Source organism: Urocitellus parryii, chromosome 5 (genome assembly GCF_045843805.1).
Source record: "Urocitellus parryii isolate mUroPar1 chromosome 5, mUroPar1.hap1, whole genome shotgun sequence".
In the NCBI taxonomy this organism is placed as follows: Eukaryota; Metazoa; Chordata; class Mammalia; order Rodentia; family Sciuridae; genus Urocitellus; species Urocitellus parryii.
Genome location: NC_135535.1, coordinates 195,676,161 through 195,696,208, shown reverse-complemented (window position 1 = coordinate 195,696,208; position 20,048 = coordinate 195,676,161). Strand labels below are relative to the sequence as shown.

General features: G+C 48.2%; 1 protein-coding gene across 3 annotated transcripts in view; it reads left to right on the top strand.

Annotated features, from left to right (window-relative positions):
- Nrap (nebulin related anchoring protein) overlaps nucleotides 1-20,048 on the top strand; it is a 69,434-nt gene that overhangs the window by 31,023 nt on the left and 18,363 nt on the right. For all 3 annotated transcript variants that reach the window (XM_026389205.2, XM_026389206.2, XM_026389204.2), the window contains 11 exons: nucleotides 2,063-2,161; nucleotides 4,040-4,144; nucleotides 5,388-5,495; nucleotides 7,483-7,794; nucleotides 8,952-9,056; nucleotides 11,818-11,916; nucleotides 13,465-13,569; nucleotides 14,322-14,429; nucleotides 14,972-15,085; nucleotides 17,199-17,396; nucleotides 18,966-19,070. In XM_026389205.2, coding sequence (XP_026244990.2) covers nucleotides 2,063-2,161; nucleotides 4,040-4,144; nucleotides 5,388-5,495; nucleotides 7,483-7,794; nucleotides 8,952-9,056; nucleotides 11,818-11,916; nucleotides 13,465-13,569; nucleotides 14,322-14,429; nucleotides 14,972-15,085; nucleotides 17,199-17,396; nucleotides 18,966-19,070 — 1,458 coding nt within the window. The remainder of the gene's footprint in view (nucleotides 1-2,062; nucleotides 2,162-4,039; nucleotides 4,145-5,387; nucleotides 5,496-7,482; nucleotides 7,795-8,951; nucleotides 9,057-11,817; nucleotides 11,917-13,464; nucleotides 13,570-14,321; nucleotides 14,430-14,971; nucleotides 15,086-17,198; nucleotides 17,397-18,965; nucleotides 19,071-20,048) is intronic.

Genomic DNA, 20,048 nt, shown 5'->3' with positions numbered 1-20,048 from the left:
TCGGTGAGCATTCTCTTTATGCCTGGGCCTTAACTGCCTTGCTGACTTCAGACACGTCACTCACTATCCTGACTCCTTTTTCCTGGTATTAAAATGAGAAGGTTGAACAGGACTGTCCCCAAGGGCCCTGGAGCCCTAAGCCTGTGCATCTCTTTATGCCACGGAATGGCAGCAGGCAGAAGAGGACTTTGGAAGGACATTTAATTTGGAAGTGTGACTATTTCAGGAACTTTGTTTGGGATCTTCAAAAGGGATTCTTGTCTCAGTGCCGGGAAGGCTGAGTCGGCATATCTCTTGCAAATGATAATAATAGTGATCAAATAGGTACCATTATGGACTGATGATAATTGTCTAATCACTGGTGCATTTGATGGACCACTTTGAGTGCATGAATGCAAACTGCTATTTATAGGTTACGACTGTCCTATATGGGTAGATACGATGATCCTATTACTATTACCATTTTATGTATGAGTAAAGTGAGACTCGAGTCAAACTTTAGGTGGGTAGCAACCTGGGGTTTGTACCCAGTTTGGAAGACCTAGTGCCCTAACTGTTGTCCACTAGGCAACAGGTAATGTTGCTAAAAGCATATTTTGTCATTTATTCTTACCGTTCCACTGCCCTTCTCTCAGACAAGACATTTAGAGCCAGTCTGTATAAATAAGGAAGGTAGAAAGAGAGAAATAATCCTTTGAGGCTCCACTTCCTAGCTTCCTGGAGACTTGCTCATTTCCGGGTGGAGCAATGAAAGCCTGTTCTGTCTTGGATAGGGGTGCAGTCTGGAGGGGGACCCAGGCAGTGGGTCCTTTATCCTCAGGAACATCGGTTTCTATCTCACTTCTTGTGCTGGCTACAGATTTTTAAGCTGTTTGGGGCCAAGAGGATTTTTCCCCTTCACTTTTTTTTTATATGCCAGAACAGATTTTTGCCTCCTTAGAAAGTAGTTAGTAAGTAAATTTGAGCAAGGCAGAGTCTGGGGTGACTGGAAATGTCAACAATGGAAGAGCAATGTGACATCACATGGTGAAGGGGTTTTCCTATTCTACACAGTGAAACAAAGAAGGAAAATTTGAAGACTCTTTAGCATATTTTCTTTAGACCTTTTTTTTTTTTATATAAAAGGGAGGAAATTCGGAGCTCCCAGGGTTCCAATCAGTATTTTGGGTCCAGCTGTTCTATAACGCTCTTGCTAACGTCACTGAGAGTTTGGGTGGCCCCGGGCTGTGAGCTCATCTCTGGTGTCCCCCCCACCACGTGAAGCTATTGCCACAGCCCGCCATCCTCAGAGGCCACCTTTCCCTCCACTTTGGCAGTTCTGGTGGAAAGACGAGAAGTTCCCACAGGGGGACAGAATCAGCACATGTGACAATTTGCCAGTTAATCTGGCTGTGAGACAGGGACACGATGAGAACAAGACCTCCGTGATCTGGGAGATGAGACACTGTGAGGGTGACTCGCACCTGAGCACCAGCCTTCTGCTTGTGGCCCCTGGTGTTCATCCTTTCTGTAGCCAGTTCTTCCCGGACAATCGTAGTGACAACAATGACAGTTTCAATGGCATGTTCTAAACACATTGCCAAGGACTTGGCTCACGTGGGAGGAAGAGCCCAGAAGCGCTGCTCCACCCCAGAGTGAAGGAGCTTCTGTTGTCCCTGTGGTAGGTGGGCGCAGGTCTGTAGGGACACTCCCCGTGCCGTGGAGCTGATAAGAGACACAGGGGAGGTTTGAACCCAGGTCCTTGTGGTTGCAAAGGCCAAGTATCCTCCACTTAACCCTCCTAGGTCAGATCTAGATTTATAAAATGGAAATACTTGGTTGCACACAGTGAATTACAGTCTCGGCCACAGGAAAAACTAAAGTTCCCACCCAGTACCAGCCATGAAAACACCAGCACAGGCTGACTTGGGGCCATGTGGTCCTGCTGGAGCTGCAGGACCAACTAGAACCTTCTTCCCAGGGAAACGCTTGGGTCACAGAAAGTGTGTGCACACATGTGCTGTGTGCATGGTGGTGGTGGGGGCAGCCCAATTATAATGCTGTGGAGTCCTGTTCCTTTTAGAAAAACTACCGGCAGAGGGTTGATGAGCTGAAGTTCACCAGTGTGACCGATAGTGCGCAGATGGAGCACGCCAAGAAGAGCCAGGAGCTGCAGAGTGGGGTGAGTCCCGGGCCGCCCTCTCTCCACCAGGCTGCTGTGTCATGGGCCTGGGAGTCTTCAGGGACAACAGCAGGTGCTGCCCAAGCACGACTCAGGAACCAAAGGACCTTCCCCTTAAACAGGCTGGACCTGGCTTTCCTCAGGCTTCCAGGCTGCATCTGGGGACTGGCCACTGGTCCCTGCTGCTTTGCTCACCCCCCTTTTCCCCCAAGTGTTAGAGATGGGTGCGGGACTGTGACCCTTTTCTGCCTTCAGGATTCCTTCTTTCTTTCTTCTTTCTCTTTCTTCTCTCATCAAAGACTATAAATCTTGGAGAAGGACATTTGCCTGTGGGATGTGTGCCGGTCACGCTCATTTAACCTCAAATATGGGCGGCAGAACAGTGAGGCGCCATGTACACTATTTACAGATTAGTGTCTAGCACTGAGTGGATGCCCTCTTCCCTACAGCCTGGCCAGGCCCTCTCTAGTTTTCCTTCCTAAAGGTCCAGGTCCCCCTGCTGTAAAGGATGCCAGCAATGTCACCCGGTCAGTGGAAAGCCACTGTTTGGAAAGTCAACTCCATGGTGGGGGGAGGGAGAGAGAAAGAGCAACAGGAGGAGAAGTTCACTCCTACTGTCCTTTTGGTCACTGCTCCCTTCCTGGTATCAGTGCCTCCCCATGCATCAAGGTCATGGAGGCACAGAGGACAGAGTGCTCCTTATTGCTCCCTCCCTCCTGTGCTAATCTGACCCCCTGGTGGGCTATTCTGTATGGCCATGCACAGTGTAAATGACAACAGCTTGGGGAGGTCACTGGCTTCTGGGGAACAAAGGTATAAAAATAGAAACCTTGGAGGGGTCTGCAGGTTGGGCCCTAATTTAAACCTAATTTACTCTATTCTGCCACCTAGTGTCTGGCCTGGTGGTTTGTTTCTCTTTAAATTGTTTTTGTTTTTAATTGTAGAATATTTGTACCTACTTTTGTGGTACAGTATCATAATTTGATACATGGGTACTGTTTTAGGCAGCTCTTTTGCTGCTGTGACCAAAAGACTTGACAAGAACAGTTTTAGAGGAGGAAAAGTTTATTTGGGGGTCACAGCTTCAGTGATGTCAGTCCACAGAGGGCCAACTCCATTGCCCTGGGCTGGAGATGAGGCAGAACACCATGGTGGACGGGTGTGGTGGAAGAAAGCGGCTCAGGACTTGGTGGACAAGAAGCAAAGAGAGACAAGCTCAGCTCACCAGGGACAAAATATATACCCCAAAGGCATGTTCCCAGTGACTCACCTCATCCAGCCACACCCTACCTGCCTGTGGTTACCACCCAGTGAATCCATTCAAGTGGATTAAAGCACTGAGTAGATAAAGCTCGCATGACCAAATCATTTCACCTCTAAACTTTCTTGCATTGTCTTACACATGGAGCTTTTTGGGGGATACCTCATCTCTAAACTATAATATGTACAGTGTGTAATGATCAAATGAGGGTAATTAACATTTCCGTCTCCTTAAGTATTATCATTCCTTGTTAGCAAGGTCATGTTGGGAATTTTCAAACTCCAAATAATTTTCTAGTTATTTGGAAATATGCAATTAGTTGTCCTAGACCATACTTGCCCTTGTGTATACAACTTTAGAACTACCCTGTGCCATCTGTATTGTAGGACCCATTACCCATCCTCTGTCTTCCCTTCCTAGCCTTTACTCTTCCTGGCCTCCAGTGACCTCTGTTCTCTCTCTATGTGAGCTGCTGGTTTTGGTCCCTACAGATGAGTGACATCGTGTGTACTTGTCTCTGTGTCTGGCTTCACTTGGCGCAGTGTCCCCCAGTTCCCCACCTGCTGCAGCAGTTGTAATGCGCTTCCCATCACCCCCACCTGCTTCTCTCCCAACAGGTGGCCTACAAGGCAGAGAACCAGCAGACTATCCACCAGTACACCATCAGCAAAGACGAGCCTGTCTTCCTACAGGCCCGGGCCAATGCTGCTCACCTCAGCGAGGTACCGCAGGGGGTGTGGGCAGCCATGGGCTCTGTGCCTTTAGCCACGCAGCCCACCAGCCCCATTGGTGGTGTCTGTGCCAGCCGAGGTGACTGACACGGGGTGGTTCTAAACGTTGCTCCCTAGCACATCTGGTTCCTGGGCCATGTTCCTGGGGAGGGGCTGGCGACCTTCCCTAGCGCTGAGCTGGTGGCGGACTTGAGGCTCTGGGTGGATCCTGGGGTCACAAGGTGTGGTTATTCCAGGGGTCAAAGTTGAGTAGTGGCAGAGGGGAGTGGGAAGAGCTCAGAAGTTGGCCCTAAACTGCTTGGGTTTGATCCCCGATCTGTCACTGTCCCAGGGATTTGACCTTGGACAAATTCTTTTTTATTGTTGTTCTTTATTCAACAATATTATGAATTATTCAATCATACTAACTGTCCAATTAGTGGGCTTCTCTGTGACATTTTCCCATACATGTGTCTGTCCTGTTGACTCGGGCCGCCTCCCAGGTGCCCCCTCTTGCCCTCCTCTCCCCACAGGTCCACTTCTTCTGTCCTATAGCCCTTCTTCTGTTTTCTGTTGTCTGGATTTTTGTTTGTTTGTTTGTTTCCACATAGGAGAGAACATGTGTGATACTTACCTTTCTATGTCTGCTTGTCTGACTTTACATGTTAACCTCCAGTTCCATATGTTTTGGACAAATTCTTTACTTTGAGTTGTCCCAGGAGTGGAACGTGGCTAGCCTTTCCTCGCTGGGTTTTCATGAGGGTTCGCTGGGCAGATATGCATCAGGCACTGGGAGGAGCATGCACAGTGGTTGCCCTCAGGTGTTCCCAAAAACAGACCTTGATACCGGGAGGTGGGTGTAGAACAGGGAACAGGAGGAAGGAAAGGCCCAATGGATGGAGAAAGGGTAGAGCCAGAGCCCTGCCGCTGGGGGCACGTGGACAGACACAGAGGACAGATTTCCCCCAAATTCTGTGTTGTGCAATGCTGCTCTGCCTGTGGCCTGTCTTTGGGGGCTTCACATATTCCTGATATGTTCAAGGCTTCTGGAGTTTAATGTCTTCTGATTGAAGCCCTGTGTGCCGAGGGGTCTTCGGCCACCAGCAAGGAGGCCTGAGTGTGTTCAGTCTGTGTGAGCCTGGGGCTTTCAGTTTCCAGGGAAGATGTGATTGTGGTTTCCTTGTTAGCAAGGTCATTTCAGAGTCTAGAGAAGCCCTCTCACAGGGGATGATCTCTTGTCTCCTAAATCCCCCAGAAACGGTACAAGAGCAGCTGGGAAAACCAGAAGGCAAGAGGGTTTGAGCTGAGTCTTGATTCCTTGACCTTCCTGGCAGCCAAAGCCAAGAGGGACCTGTCGAGCGAGGTGAGTCAGCCCCCAGAGTGTCGGGAGTGTGGGGTCCTGCTGCCTAATGTCTGGGAGGGTCTCAAGGAATTGGGGCAGGTTCTTTATCCCTGTGAGCCCCAGAGTTCTTATGTGTAAAGGGGGATAATAACAAGCATGGCTACCCTTCCTAGTTCCCTGGGAAAGCACTTGCTGGGCCTCTGTGTTGGTAAGTGGTAACTTAGTAATAGTACTAGTAAGAGCAAGAATCCAGGGTCCTCACTTTACAGATGTCCAGAGATGGTCCATGACTTTCTCATGTGATTTATGATGTTCTAAATGTTTCTAAATCTGCTGTAGCCATGGTTAAAAATATAGGTTCTAACCAGGTACAGTGGCGCACACCTGTAATCCCAGGGGTTTGGGAGACTGAGGCAGGAGGATCTTGTATTCAAAGCCAGACTCAGCAACAGTGAGGCACGAAGCAACTCAGTGAGACCCTGTCTCTAAATAAAAATACAAAATAGGGCTGGGGATGTGGCTCAGTGGTCAAGTGCCCCTGAGTTCAATTCTGGAATCAAAAAAAGAAACAGAATATAGGTTCTGATGTAAGACCTTGGCTACAACCACAGCTCTGTCACCTCTCAGCACTGTTATTTTGGGCAGATTGTTTAACCCTTCAGTAATTAACTTGCTGGTAAACAGCTAATTGCAAAACGGTCATGTGGAAATGAAATGAATTGATGTGCATTTATTAATTTGATACTGGGGATCGAACCCAGGGGCACTTAACTACTGAGCCACATCCCCAGCCCTTTTTATATTTTATTTTGAGACAGGGTCTTGCTAAGTTGCTTAGTGCCCTGCTGAGTTGCACTGAGGCTGGCTTTGAACTTGTGATTCTCCTGCCTCTGCCTCCTGAGCCACTGGGATCACAGGCATGCATCGCTGCGTGCAGGGATGTGTGTTGTTTTATGGTCCAACGTCGTCTGTTATGAGCCTGATGGGAGATAAGGAGTTTGGGTCAGAGCATAAGTCAGACTCTGCTTCCTCCATCATGAAGGTCTTGCTTTAGAAACAAAACAAAACAATAACAACAAAACAAAACGAAAACCACCAGTTGAGCCAGTGGCTTGGTCACATGGTTGGTTTTCACTCTGACATGAGCTCCTTACCTTGTAGTCAGCAAGCAACATTTTGCAAACCAGTTTGTGGATGCACTTTGAGTGGCACCTGGTTACCCCATGCCTGGCTCAGTAAATGTGCAATAAATAGCGGCAGATGTTGATGGTGTTGCAGGCAAGAGATGAGTGTGGAGCTCAGGTCTCCTAATGGAGTAGCCAAAAGTTGAAAATAGTGCCACGTAGCGCACGTGCTGCGGTTGCCCAAGCATTTCCCATTGACTCTCCTTCTGGTTGTCTCTGCTCCTGGCCTAGTGAATTCTTCAGTTTTCAGGAAACATACTCTTTTTAATTCCCATATTCCTTGAGCTCCTTTCTTAAATACCAGTTATATGTTGCCTGTTCTATGTTTTTTTCATTTCACGACTACTTTTTAAAAACAATTTTCTCACTCTCTAAAAAGATTTAGGGGTGGGGGTATAGCTCAGTGGTGAAGCACTTACCTAACTTCTATGTCTGAAAAAGAAAAGAATTTTTAAAAAATTTAAGGTTTTTTTTTTGTGGGGGGGAAAAATAAACCCAGGCCATTTAAAAATAAATCCCGAAAGATCTCAAATTATTAGAGAGGATTTGGAATTTCATAAGAAAATTGGTAAAAGACTGATAATAGCTGAGCATTCAGGAAGCTGCCAGAGCTTTTGGGCAGACAAGGTAAAAAAAAAAGTGGAATTAATGGGTAATGATATTTTATCTCCTCATTTGATGAAAGGAAATATATCAGTTGTCCAAACTCTAATTCTTTTAGGATTATGTCAAAGGCTTTGTTCTAACTCACATGCCTTCAGTTTGAATCTGAACAGCTTCTAGAGGGGATTCTCACATCCCGCTGCTCTGCTGCCCTCATGTAGGTGAAGTACAAGGAGGACTATGAGAAGTCCAGAGGGAAGCTCATCGGGGCCAAGGGTGCACAGGGAGATTCTCAAATGAGCCACTCGCTGCAAATGTCCAAACTGCAGAGCGAATTGGAGTACAAAAAGGGCTTCGAAGACACCAAGTCCCAGTGCCACGTCTCCCTCGACATGATCCACCTAGTGCACGCCCGCCAGGCTCAGCACTTAGCCACAGACATAGGCTACAGGACAGTGTCCCATCACTTCACAGCGTTGCCCACAGACATGAAGGTGGAGTGGGCCAAGAAGGCGTATGGCTTGCAGAGTGATGTAAGCTCCGTGTGTGTGTGTGCACGTGTACACGTGGGTGCTAGTGCTGGTGCAAGTGTGTCCCCCCCACGCTTCAAGACAAGGTGATGCTATGGGATGCCTGTTTCTGGCTCCCTAAGTGGAAACACCTTAGCTTCCTGCTGGTTTAACCTTTATAGAAATTATGCCCATTTTAAATTCCGCACTAACAGAAAATCACAGAGCTACTTGTTCCTTCTTGGATTCTGATCTACATACGTCTTCCAGGTTTCTTTTGACCAGTAGGGAAAATGTATTTGTGACATTCTTAGCTGTGTTTGGCTAAGGGAGAGTGTCACCATGGCTCCCCAGTTTGGGAATGACCAGATGGCCAGCCTTCAACAACCTTCTCCTTCCCCCTATGACCCACCGGGTGCCGTTTGCTTTCTGTCTTTAGCAGGCTCTTGTGCAAAAATGTGGGTGAGTGAGTGGAAAAGGCGGGTCAGCTGCAGCCAGACTGTTCCACACACGTGTGTGCTCATGTGTCTGTGTGTGTGTGTGTGCTCACACTTTTTTCCGGGTAGGACTGTTTCATGATCCACAGATGATAGGCTAGTTGGGAGAAGTGTCCATTTAAATAACTGTCCATTAAAACTACTCCTTCAGTGGCAAGTAAAGAAATGAGAAACATCTTCCTCCTGCCCCCCACCGTGGCGGAGGGCAGGAATTGGCACCGTGGGAAGCCTCGGATGCCTTGTGAAATTCCCTCCAGTAGCTCCCGCCTGAGTTCTGTTACGAATTCTCATTTATTTCTCCCCTTCGTGTCATTTTAAACAAGAAAACTGGAAGTGCAGACAATGAGGATGCGCTTCTTTCCGAGGTAGACCTGAGTCCCCGGTAATGAGGGCCAAGGTGGGTTTGGTCCCTCCTGCTCTACCCCCAGGAGTGTGGGCGGGGCCTAAAGCCCAGCTCCACCGGGAGGGCTCCAATTAAAGAGGAAATTAATTTACATTTGGAAGCCCTACCTGTGACTGTGCAGAAATGGATAAGACAAGAGTGGCATATGATTTGACTCAGCTGGCACCAAGGGGACATCGGGAGCCGTTAATAGCCCTTTAAATGTCTGTGCACCAACAATGGCCTGCCTTTTTTTTTCTTTCTTTCTTTCTTTCTTTTTTTTTCTCTCTCTCCTTTGTCAGAACCAATACAGGGCAGATGTGAAGTGGATGAAAGGCACAGGCTGGGTCGCCACCGGGTCATTAAATGTGGAGCAGGCAAAGAAGGCAGGAGAACTCATTAGCGAGGTGAGATTTCCTGACAGCGTGTACCAGGCCTGGCTGCATTAGGCGTGTGGCGTTTCTGTATAAAATTAAAATAATTTCCACTCAAAAGGCAAAGAAGAAGGCAAAGCCACATGAAAGGCCTCCGAACCCGGACTAGGGCTGGTAATTAGAGGGAAACCATATACCAAACACACACCAGTGGGGGCCCATAGAGCCCTGGCAAAAACAAAGTGGGTGACAAATGACATTATGAATAATAATGACAATCAAAAGGAGCTCAATTGCTACCCACCAACTTACCTTTTTAATGAAGCAGCACAGGAGAGATGATGAAAAGATACATTGATTGCACCCAGAAAGCGCTTTGTGTGACTTTACGCCCGTTTTCCTTCTCTCTTTCGGCCACAGTGTAAACAGTTTTTTTGAATATTCACGTGGTGTCCGACGTGGTGACATGGTCGGTGCTTTCTTGTGAGAGTAGATTAGATTCTACTGAATTTAAATCTCACTCCTGCCAACTTAGAGCCACCCTGGCTGGACCCGAGGGCTTTCCTGCTTATAAAAGGAGCCATTTCCCCACCTTTCAGGACAGTTCATTGAGCAGCAATTTTAAAGACTCAGCACGGTGGACGCCTTGCTAACTCCGTGCTGTCGGGAGCTGCCTGTGTCTCTCTCAGGGTGTTTAGCACCCTCTCTGGACCCCAGATGCCCGTAGCACCTTCTGCCTCGCTGTGACAACCAAAGAGGTCTTAAACATGGCCAGATGTCCTCCAGGAGGCAGAATTGCCACTGGACTGGGTGCCCCGGCCAGTCATCCGTGGCTCCTGCTCACGCAGAGGCCCCCATCAAACACCACCCGGCCCTCTTCATGTCTGTTTGGGGAGGGGCTTGCTCAGGAGGCAGGTGAGCCTTCGACTAACTTCGGGGTACTCTGATCCTTCTGGATTTTTGTGGGCATCACCATGGCCACATCCCTTAAATGCTTAAGCTCTGGCCATGAGCATCCTGGGACGTTGTTTTGAGGAGACTTTCTGACTGAACGCACAGTCCACACCGAGGGACACAGAGGGACACCCATGCTGGTTTTTCAAGCACACCTGCTCCGCATTGAGACTTTCCCAGGAGAGCGCGTTCCAGTTACATGACACACAGCAGGGTTGATTTCAAAAGTGGCCTCACCCAGATCAGCGTCGGGACCTTATTCAGTAACACCTGAGGCTCAGAAGGTCCTCAGCTCTCAGCGGGGACAGTACTGCCCTAAGTTGTTCTGTAAAATTAAGGAGAGACCCTCTCAGGCAGATGAACCTGAAAAACTCAGAGGAACAAACATTTGGGTTTGATGATTCATGGTCCTTACCTCTCAATTTGGGGCCTACTCATAAAAGGAAACCAAGAGTAAAGACTGCATAACTGGGCTTCAAAGTAATTCTGGTATGAGTCTAAGTCTGGCAGCCAAGGAATCTTTGGGGAACCGTTTATCCCTTGGTGATTTAATTTATGACATCCTTTTGCAAACTTTCTCAAGGAATTTGGTTATCTTTCTTAATGTCTTTGTTTCATACCAGCCCTCAAACTTCAGGGAGAAAGGGAAAACATCACTCGACAATCTTTCCCCACTATCACTTCAGGCCACCAGGTTTTTAAGTTACTGTTCCCTTGAGTTGACTTCTTAACTGTCAGAGTGCCAGGCATTGTTGAAAGAGCCACAGGTGGGCATGCATGCATACACCCATACCCCCACCTGCACACACACCCTCCGCCTGCCTAGGGTATAAAGCAAGAGTCAGATAACCTTTTCTGCAAAGGACCAGAGAGGACCAGATAGTAAATATTTTTAGCCCAGCAGGTTTTATGGACTCTGTCACAACTAGCTGAAAAATGACCATATGCAATACATAGGTGAATGATCATGGTTGTGTTCCAATAAAACTTTATTTACAAAAATGGGTAATGGGTTACATTTGACTGCATCTAATTCGACCTAGCACCATACGCAAAAGCCCAGCTAGGATAAATAAAGGGATATTTATTAAATAATTATTTGATTTGGGAAAACAAACTACACAGTCCTATTAAAATAGCAACTATTTCAGTTCCTGGGAAGAATACTTTGATTAAAGGAAAAAGGAATTAATTTAAGCATGATTTTCAAAACACTTCAAAATTGGGTTCTAAGGCCTTTGCCAGCATGTGAATTTTTTTTTGTTTCAGTGTCTCTCAATTTATGTGGTGACTCATTCCAATCATAGCACCCTTTTCTTATTTAATATTTTAAAGAATTATTACACATGCTAACCGAACCATCCTCTTAAGTGATTGGCTAGTGTATGTTCCCTGACTGTTAAATGCCAGGGTTTTGACTGTGATAATGTGTGCCAAGTCCTTTTATAGAAAGAAAATAGAAAGCTTCAATGGATAAGTAACTATGAACGCTCTCAGAGCCAAACTAAGATATGTAAACAACTGCGACATAGTATTTGAAGCCTATAAAAGGAATCCTTTCCTAAGTGTGGATCCTACATTTTTTTTTACTGGTATAACCTAATTTTGAGATGTTGTCTTTGCACCAGGTAGAAATACTTTAATGTTAATTGACATGAGGTTATTCTTAAATTGAAACAAATATTAACCTGAAGGCACCTAGGATATAAAGATGGAGGAAGCAGAATAATAATTATGTTCACAAATTCACTCTAATCTCAAGCAACCTATGATTTTCTCTTTCAAATGGCATGAAAGAGCAGCACAAAATTCACAGCTTTGATCTTTTCCTGCTCAACAGAAGAAGTACCGTCAGCATCCAGATGCTTTGAAGTTTACCAGTATTAAAGACACTCCGGAGATGGTCCAGGCCAGAATTAGTTATACCCAAGCAGTGGATGTAAGTGATAATGTATATACATTATGACTCTAAGAGTGGGCCCTTCTTTCAACAGTGCGATTGAAGCGGAGGGGATCTTGGGCTTGCTCCTTCTGTCGTCCTAAGGATGAAGGAGCTCCTTGTCCTTTGCCGAGGCTCCCCTTAGCGGGGGTGCTTCCTCATTAGGATGCAAACTGGGCGTTCCTGCACTTAGGATGCCAAGTGGGGCTCCGCACCCCACTGCCCCAAGATGCTCTCCTTCCTGCCCATTTGCATGTCTTGAAGATTCCGTGATGAGTCCTCCCCCCCCCCCTTTGTTTGAAAGTGTTATTTTTCAGAAGGGAACTTGGGGTGAGATTCTTGCTAATTGGAATACCGAAGCCATGCTTAGGGGTCTATAGGACCCAAGGGCAGGACTAGTTCTGTTTCCCAGACTTTGAAAACGATTTGAATCTGATTTATGGGCATTAGCCTGGCTTTCAAGACATTTCCCATATTCCCTTTATAATGTGGAACCAAGTTTTGACCCTTTGCCCTCTCAGTGCTGGGTTCACAAGAGACTAAACAGAATGACAAGTTCCTATAAAAATTCACTTTGGGACATGGATTAGCTCTGGCCAATTCAATTGAGAGGAGCCCATGGCTCTTTGGGTAAAGCAGAGCTACATTTTAAATTTCTTCAAATCGTTCAACTTGCCACTTGGAAAATTCCCAAACCTCATGGGTAGGGGTTTTAGAATTCTCTCCCTTGCGTCCCAGCACATCATTCCGACTGTGCCTTATTTGACAGAAATTCTGAAATGGGCTGGGCGCTTGTCAGAATAGGCAGTGGGATGATTTCCAAGCTTATGGGCTCAGGAATTTATAATTTCTTGTTAATCAGCCCATCAAAATCAAATTGAATTCTGAGAAACACAGATGGTCAAATAGGAATTTCTTCGGAGAAAAACAATACTTGCTTCCTCCTTACCCCAATCACCTCTAGGGGGCACTGCTGTGATACGCAGGAACTTGGACACAGCAGCTAAGATTTGGGATGGAAAAGCCTGGCTTAGAAACTTTCTCTGGTGACTGATGCCAACTCCACATGTCATTGCAAACTACAAGGATGTCAGAAGCCAAAATCAGAGCTATGGGTTAAAAGAGCCCCATACCCACCCAGGGGAGGTTTATTAGGACAAGAGTCCTTGAGATGGGAGAGGGGACAGGGATGGCGGTAGAGGAACCCCACAGACAGGCTTCTGCCTCCTCATGCCCTCTCGCCACTTTTAGTTAATAACCAAATCACCGGATGGAAATTGGACTTCGTTTTCTTGTTTGCACTCACCTCAGAGGTGTGCTAGGAGTGGCGTATTCACAGAGGGGAAATATCCTGAGCTGGAAAGTAGAATTGGGGAGAGAATGATGTGCACGTTGCCATGTCAGCTATAAATCTGGGTGCAGGCAGGGTGCCCGCGATCCTGTGTCCACGAGGACATGGTAGCTACAGCACCTTGGTCTCCTGGAGTGCCATGTGGCCAGTGCACGGGGAGGCTCTGGGTTTAATGCAAACCCTCTCTCCATCCACAGAGGCTGTACAGGGAACAAGGAGAGAACATAAAGCATCATTACACGCAGACCACAGACCTGCCTGAGGTCCTGCTGGCCAAGCTGAATGCCATGAACATCAGCGAGGTGAGGTTGACCTGAACCACTAGGGACACTGGTTTCCATGATGCAAGTCAGAGTACCTTCATGGGCATGCACCATGCCCAGTGCTCAAAAGGTCCTGGGCTGGTTTTAAGCTCTGCTGTCACCCTCTTGAAATGTGTGGCCATTTTGAACAAGGAGAGCCACACTTTGGTTTGCATGGGGCCCTGCAAATGATGTAGCTGATTCTGCATAAGTGTTGAGTTCATTGCAGAGAGTGAGCCAGGGAAGACAACCTACCTGCCTCAGAGCAAAGGGATGTGTACCAAGGAGCTGAAGTATGGAAGTATCTCAGTAAAGCTGAGTACGTCCGGGGCTGTGCCAAGGAGATGCCTGGGGGCTTAACTCCCATCCCCCATAATCTCTATCTACACTCCTACATGCCACTCCTATCCTTTGATAGAGACATTGGTTTTTCTTTATCTTAACATGAAGAGCTATGCAAATGCAGCCTTGCACCCCCTTCTTCCAGTCAACATGCTGGTCAGAAAAATATGGATCTGACTCTTTGCTTTTAACCCCTTTCTCTGTGGTTTATCTGCCAACAGTGGGTGGGAGGCAGGAGCCCACTCTGAACATTTGTTCTAAGCCCCGGTGATCTCCAAACCCCACTGGGGTTAGGATTGGGGTGGGGGGAAGAGAAGCCCGCCACAAACCAGATTCCCACTTTGGTAAACCAGAGTTTAGGAACCACCGGGTCACCTGAAGGTCTGTATTTGTGCACATCTTTCTTCCAGACACGGTATAAGGAATCCTGGAGTAAACTTCGAGATGGTGGATATAAACTAAGGTTGGATGCCATTCCGTTCCAGGCAGCAAAGGCTTCTAGTGAAATCATAAGTGATGTGAGCATCCGATACTGTGACAATGTTTCATCCGACCCAGCTTTAGCTCTCTTTTGCCTCTAACCCCTGCCTTCTTTTGCCTGTGGATAATTTCCTCTCCTCTCCGAACTGACTGTGTTAGGGCAATCAGATAATGACCAGTGCAAAAGAACATACCTTACAACACACAAAAAATTCCCTAGCCGGGGGTACAAAGCCAAATGCTGGACTGTAAACATGGACCCCGGGCAGATGAAATGTACCCTCCACCAAGAGTTTTCACAAAGGGAGTCTGTGTGAAGAGACCGTTAACAATGCGTGCACCTTCTTGCAGCCCGGGCCGCCCAAGTGCTAATGTGTCCTGCCATTTCATAGCTGAGCCCTTTAGTCATTGGGAGTCTTGCATATGAAAGAATAGACCTTTTGACAACTCCCGCGCGTTTTCTTTTAACTCACCCAGTTACTGTCAAAAGAACAAAACATTTTTTGCCCAATACCCACCTCTTCCATTCCATGTCCCTTGTCCCCGAGCTGTTACTCTCTCCCGCTCTCTTTCCCTTTAGTACAAATACAAAGAGGCATTTGAGAAAATGAAAGGACAGATGCTTGGCTCCCGGAGCTTGGAAGATGATCTCAGCCTTGCACATTCAGTGCACGCGACCTCACTGCAGAGTGATGTAAGTAGGAGAAAATGCGACCGGAGCCGGGGGGCCCCCCGCTTAACCATGCTCATGGCACAGCCAACACTAGTTGTCACTTGTCCTTGTGGAAGTGGGCATTGGTTCTGTTGTTAAATTGCGTTTGGACTTCAGCCTCTTCTGCTATCAAATGAGGTTGGATGAGTTGACCTCTTAGTTCCCTTCCGGGCGGGACATTCTTTGATTTGGAACACTGACCGCAAATGGTGGCCTATGGCCTGCAGAGGTATTTTGTTTGGTCTGCGGAGTGAATTAGCTGCAAACATTTAAAATCGGAAAGTGTGACATAAAAGTTTGAGAAGCTAGACGGGGTTCCTGCAGGCCACTGTGGGTTGAGGTTGCTTACCGACAGCTTGCTGGTAGCTCCCTACAGAGGGGGTCTGTGCTCTCCTGGCCAGCAGCTGCCCCTCCTCCTCTGCCTTTTCCTTCACTTATTTGTGCTACCTGCACAAATGTGGGCATCAGAGCTTGCCACCACCCTTAGAGTTGATCCTGACCCCTGGGTGTTGGCACATGTGTGTACATGCTGTCTCCTTGCACTTGTGAGCTGGCTAACGCCATTGGTAACATCTGCATCCAACATGTTATGAAAGTCCAAATGCTTTCATGTACAATGTCTCATAAAACCTCAAACCATCTCTGGGAGCTAACTCTGCCTTGTTATTCACCCTGGTTTCCTGATAAGGAGATGGAGACTGTGTTGGTTTGCATCACTGTGACCAAAATACCTGACAAGAATAACTTAGAGGAGGGAAAGTTTATTTTGGCTCATGGTTCAGTGGTTCAGTCCATGCTCAGTCAAATCCATCGCTTTGGGCTGAAGGTGAGGGAGAGTATCGTGGCGGAAAGGCATGATGGGAGAGCTCTGCTCCATTCCTGGCAGCCAGGAAACAGAAAGAGAGAAGGAGGAACGGGGCCACAGGGAAGATGCACTCTTCCAGGGCTCACTTCCACGACCCCCGACTTTCAGCCATGCCCCACCTGTCTACAGTTACCCCCTGGCTGAACCATTCAAACTCAGATGAACTGATAAGGCTACGGCTCTCACAATCTAATCTTTTCTCCTCTGAACATTCTTGCATTAATACGGGAGCTTTTGAGGGACACCTCATATCCAAGTCATAATTAGAGACTGGGTGGTTCAGTCCCTTACTTAAGGTCAACTAGAGAGGAGCAAGGCCAGGAAGTGGCGCCGACTCCGTGTCTCACTCTCTTTCCACAGCTTCACACGTTCTTTGCTATTTTATTCTCTGTCTGGGTTTCCCCATTTCTAATACCCACTCCCCCTTTCTTTTTGTCCTGTGACGATGGGGTTGGGCATGAATTGTGCTAGAGCGAGGGCAGGATAAGTGGAGTGGCAATTGAGGGTGGGGTGATGGAGCTTCAGGGAAGCGATGGGAAAGATGGAGGAGGACGAGGAAGAAAAGGTGGTGATGACGCACCTGACTCCCGAGAGGGCCCTGGCTGAATTCACAGGCCTTCCCGCAGCTCCTCCAGGAGGGTACGGAGCCAGCGGTCTGGAGTGGGCTTCCCTTACCTTCTCAGGATATGCGTGGGGTTTGGGGAATGTCCATCCTTCAGGGCTGGCTCTCCAGGCATCCACCCTACTGCTCCTGGCCCTCAGGTTGACCAGGAAGTCACCTAATATTTTGAGAAAGTTCTTCCTTAGTTACTGTGAGATGAGGACCCTTGGTGTCTAAACCCTGAACCTGAGTGGATGGTGTGAAAAAGAGTAAAAAGTGGACAGGGTCCAGGGTGGCCGTGCATCTTCATACCTCTGGAAAAATTAGATCTAACGAATTGAGCCAGGAGATCACTGACGTTCTATCTGGGCCTTGTATTCTCCCCTAACCGGGGAGCTGTGGGCCTTCTTTACCCAGATCAATGACCTCCAAGAACTGGGGTGGTGAATGGCAGGACTTGGAGTTGAGCCCTGCTTATTAGGCCATTCCCCACAAGTAAGGAGCACAGATCCTGCCAGGAACATCCCTGGGGCTGACCTGGGACACTGACACTGCAGTGGCTCTTGCTGACAGTCCCATTGCAAATGGTGGCTTTGAAATAGCCGCTGTTAATCTGTGTGCCCCTCCAGGTAAATTACAAGAAAGGCTTTGAACACTCAAAGGCACACTTCCATCTGCCGTTGGACATGGTAACCCTGGTGCACGCCAAGAAGGCTCAGACCCTGGCCAGCGACCAGGACTACAGACATCCGCTCCCCCAGCACACGTCCTTGGCAGAAGACCTGAGGCTGCGCTGTGCCAAGAAAGCTCACAAGTTGCAGAGCGAGGTAAGGAGGCCTGGCCTCTCCCTCAAGGCCCTTCCTCTCCCAGGTCTGATTGTGAAGCACTGGCCGGCAGCTCCTGACAGACACTGGGAATCCTAAATGTGCATCTTCTTCTGAGACGCAACCTGAGAGTTCCTGCACAATTACACAAGTCAATAAGGACAACCACCACTTACTGAGTATTTTTGCTCAATTCCAAGCACCGTGTTTTCACACATTCTCTTGTTTAATCCTCACACTAACCCTGAAGGGATGGTCTTCATCCCCACTACACAGAGAAGTTACAGTGAGGTGCCAAGAAGATAAACGGCCTACCCAAGATCACACAATGGTACATGGGAGAGGGGGGTGCTGGATTTGAACTTGAGGTTCAAGTGGTGGAGATGCCCCTAGGTTCATACATTTTCACACTCAGGAGTTGCCAGCGGCTTTGCCTCTGGCTGCACATTGGATGGAGGGTTCCTTTTGGAGCTTTCTGCACTCCTGTCCCCCCTTCTGGGGAGCACTAAGATGTGTCTATAGACGCTGCTCAGAGCGCATCCATCAGCTGACCCACGTCAGGGGAAGCGAGCGCAGGGGAAGGTCTGGGGAATCAGAGCCCCTTCTTCAGGCCTCTCCTGGTGCCTGTCCTCTGCGGCAGGCCAGGGAGGACTTGCTGGCTCTGGAGGAGAGGCAGCTAACGCTCCTCTGCAGCAGCAGCAACAGCAGCCTGTTTTGCTCACACCTCTATCCCAGGTTGCCAGGTGTGCGTGCTCTGAGATTTGCAGGTAACGGGCCTCTGTAGGAGAGTAGAACACCACACGAGACCCCGTTCCTGGTTTGGCGGTGCCAGCGAGCCGAGCGGCGCTCAGGTCTGGAGTTTTATGCCTGTGTTTACTCAATGACATCAGCTGTCAGGAACCTGAGAGCAGCTGTAGGAACCAGGGAGCTGCCACGCTCATCCCCGGCCCCTTTGTCACTTGCACAGAGCCCTCGCTTGCCCTGCCTCCTGTCGTGATGGCAATTGGAAGGCAGAAGGCCCAGGGGCCACCTCGCTGGCTGAGGGGAGTGACTTTGGGGACTCTTTAAACTGTCATCCCAAATCACTCTGGTACACACGCTCGCCCCTATCCAGGCAGGCGCAGACAGGCCTTGGCCAGAGTGTTTTGGATTCGTTTATTCGTTCTTTCTTAACCCATAATTAATTAATGGCACCCGCTGCTGCCGGGTTTTGTTTTAGAAGACCTGTTAAGCCATTTGCACGCGCGCCCCAAGACGACTGACTTCCTACCCGCAATCCACCCCAGCGTTTAGTTTTTGATAGCTCACATTAAAATGAAAGTCTGTCTAGCGTCGCTACCACAGCTACTCTGAGACAAGTGACAGCAGAATTATCTTCTTCTGACCTACATTTTCCCCCCTAGTGAGCATTTACCAAGAAGCATCTGTGCGATCGCTGAGCATGGTGTGTCTGAGAGACGGACGCGGCCCTGAGTTCTAATTATGACAGATGCTATGTCACAGACCTTTGGCTTCTCCTTGCTATTGTTCTGAGGGTTCAGCTTTTCTGATTCTTTGTATTGTTCCTTGCAGAATCTGTACCGCTCAGACCTGAACTTCATGCGAGGCGTTGCCTGCGTCATTCCAGGCACGTTAGAGATTGAAGGAAGAAAGAGGGCATCTGAGCTCATCAGTGAGGTGACTGGGACTGGGGTGGGGCTGTAAGGCCAGTGGGAACTTAAGTAGTTGTCAGAGTGGTGGCTCACCACCTAGCCTCTTGCCTGGCTTCTGTCCTCACTGATTCTTCCATGCAGTTAGATGCCCTTGAAGATGTCATTGTGGCCCTGGAGTCAGTTCCTGTATTAACATGTAACGATTATCTACTGTCCCTTTGAAAAGTGGCCCTGTGGTACAATGCAAAGCCAACAGGCTTTGGAGACCAATAGATAAGAGATGGCAGTTTCAGACCAGTGTTCATTTGCTGTATGCCCTCAGACCAGTGACCAGCTCTCTCTGAGCCTCAGTTTCTTAATTAGTCAAATGGGAATACTCATGCCTCCCCATTGAGCTTTTGTGAGGGCCCACACTAATCTCAGCACAGTTCATGTGTCAGCTATATGCAAAGTGTTCACTGTAAGATCGGTGGTGATTTTTGGTTAAAAAAAATATGCAGTGCTTAGAATTCTGCACCCCTGGGTGAGTCCTGTGGTGCACCACAGGACTTCTTTCCACAGTCTATGCAAGGACAGGGGCACGTAATGGAGGCACAGGAGTGGAAGGTGTCCGAGTGCAGCCCAGGAGCTCCAGTGGGTTCCCAGTGTGCATCCCGTGGGGGTTTAGGTCTTGTTTGTGCTCCATTTCTTCAAGAAAGTCACTAAAATGAAGGTTTCTTAAGCTCATGATGCATCAGAACCCTGTTTGGAGCTTAAAAGAAAACCCAGAGATATGGGCCCCACTAGTGACTTTCTGATCCTCAGCCTCCCCGGTAGCTGGGATCACTGGTCTCCTGGGTCGTGTGGCAGGTGCATGGTCAGAGGCTACAGAGCCGGCCCTAGTGTCACCTCAAGCACAGGGCAACCGGGTCTCTGTTTGGAAGCAAACTTCAAATTTCAATAGTCTCGTCTGCTTTCATGGCAAAGGCTAGCTCTCCCCTTCCCCCTCATGAGTGTCTGGTTC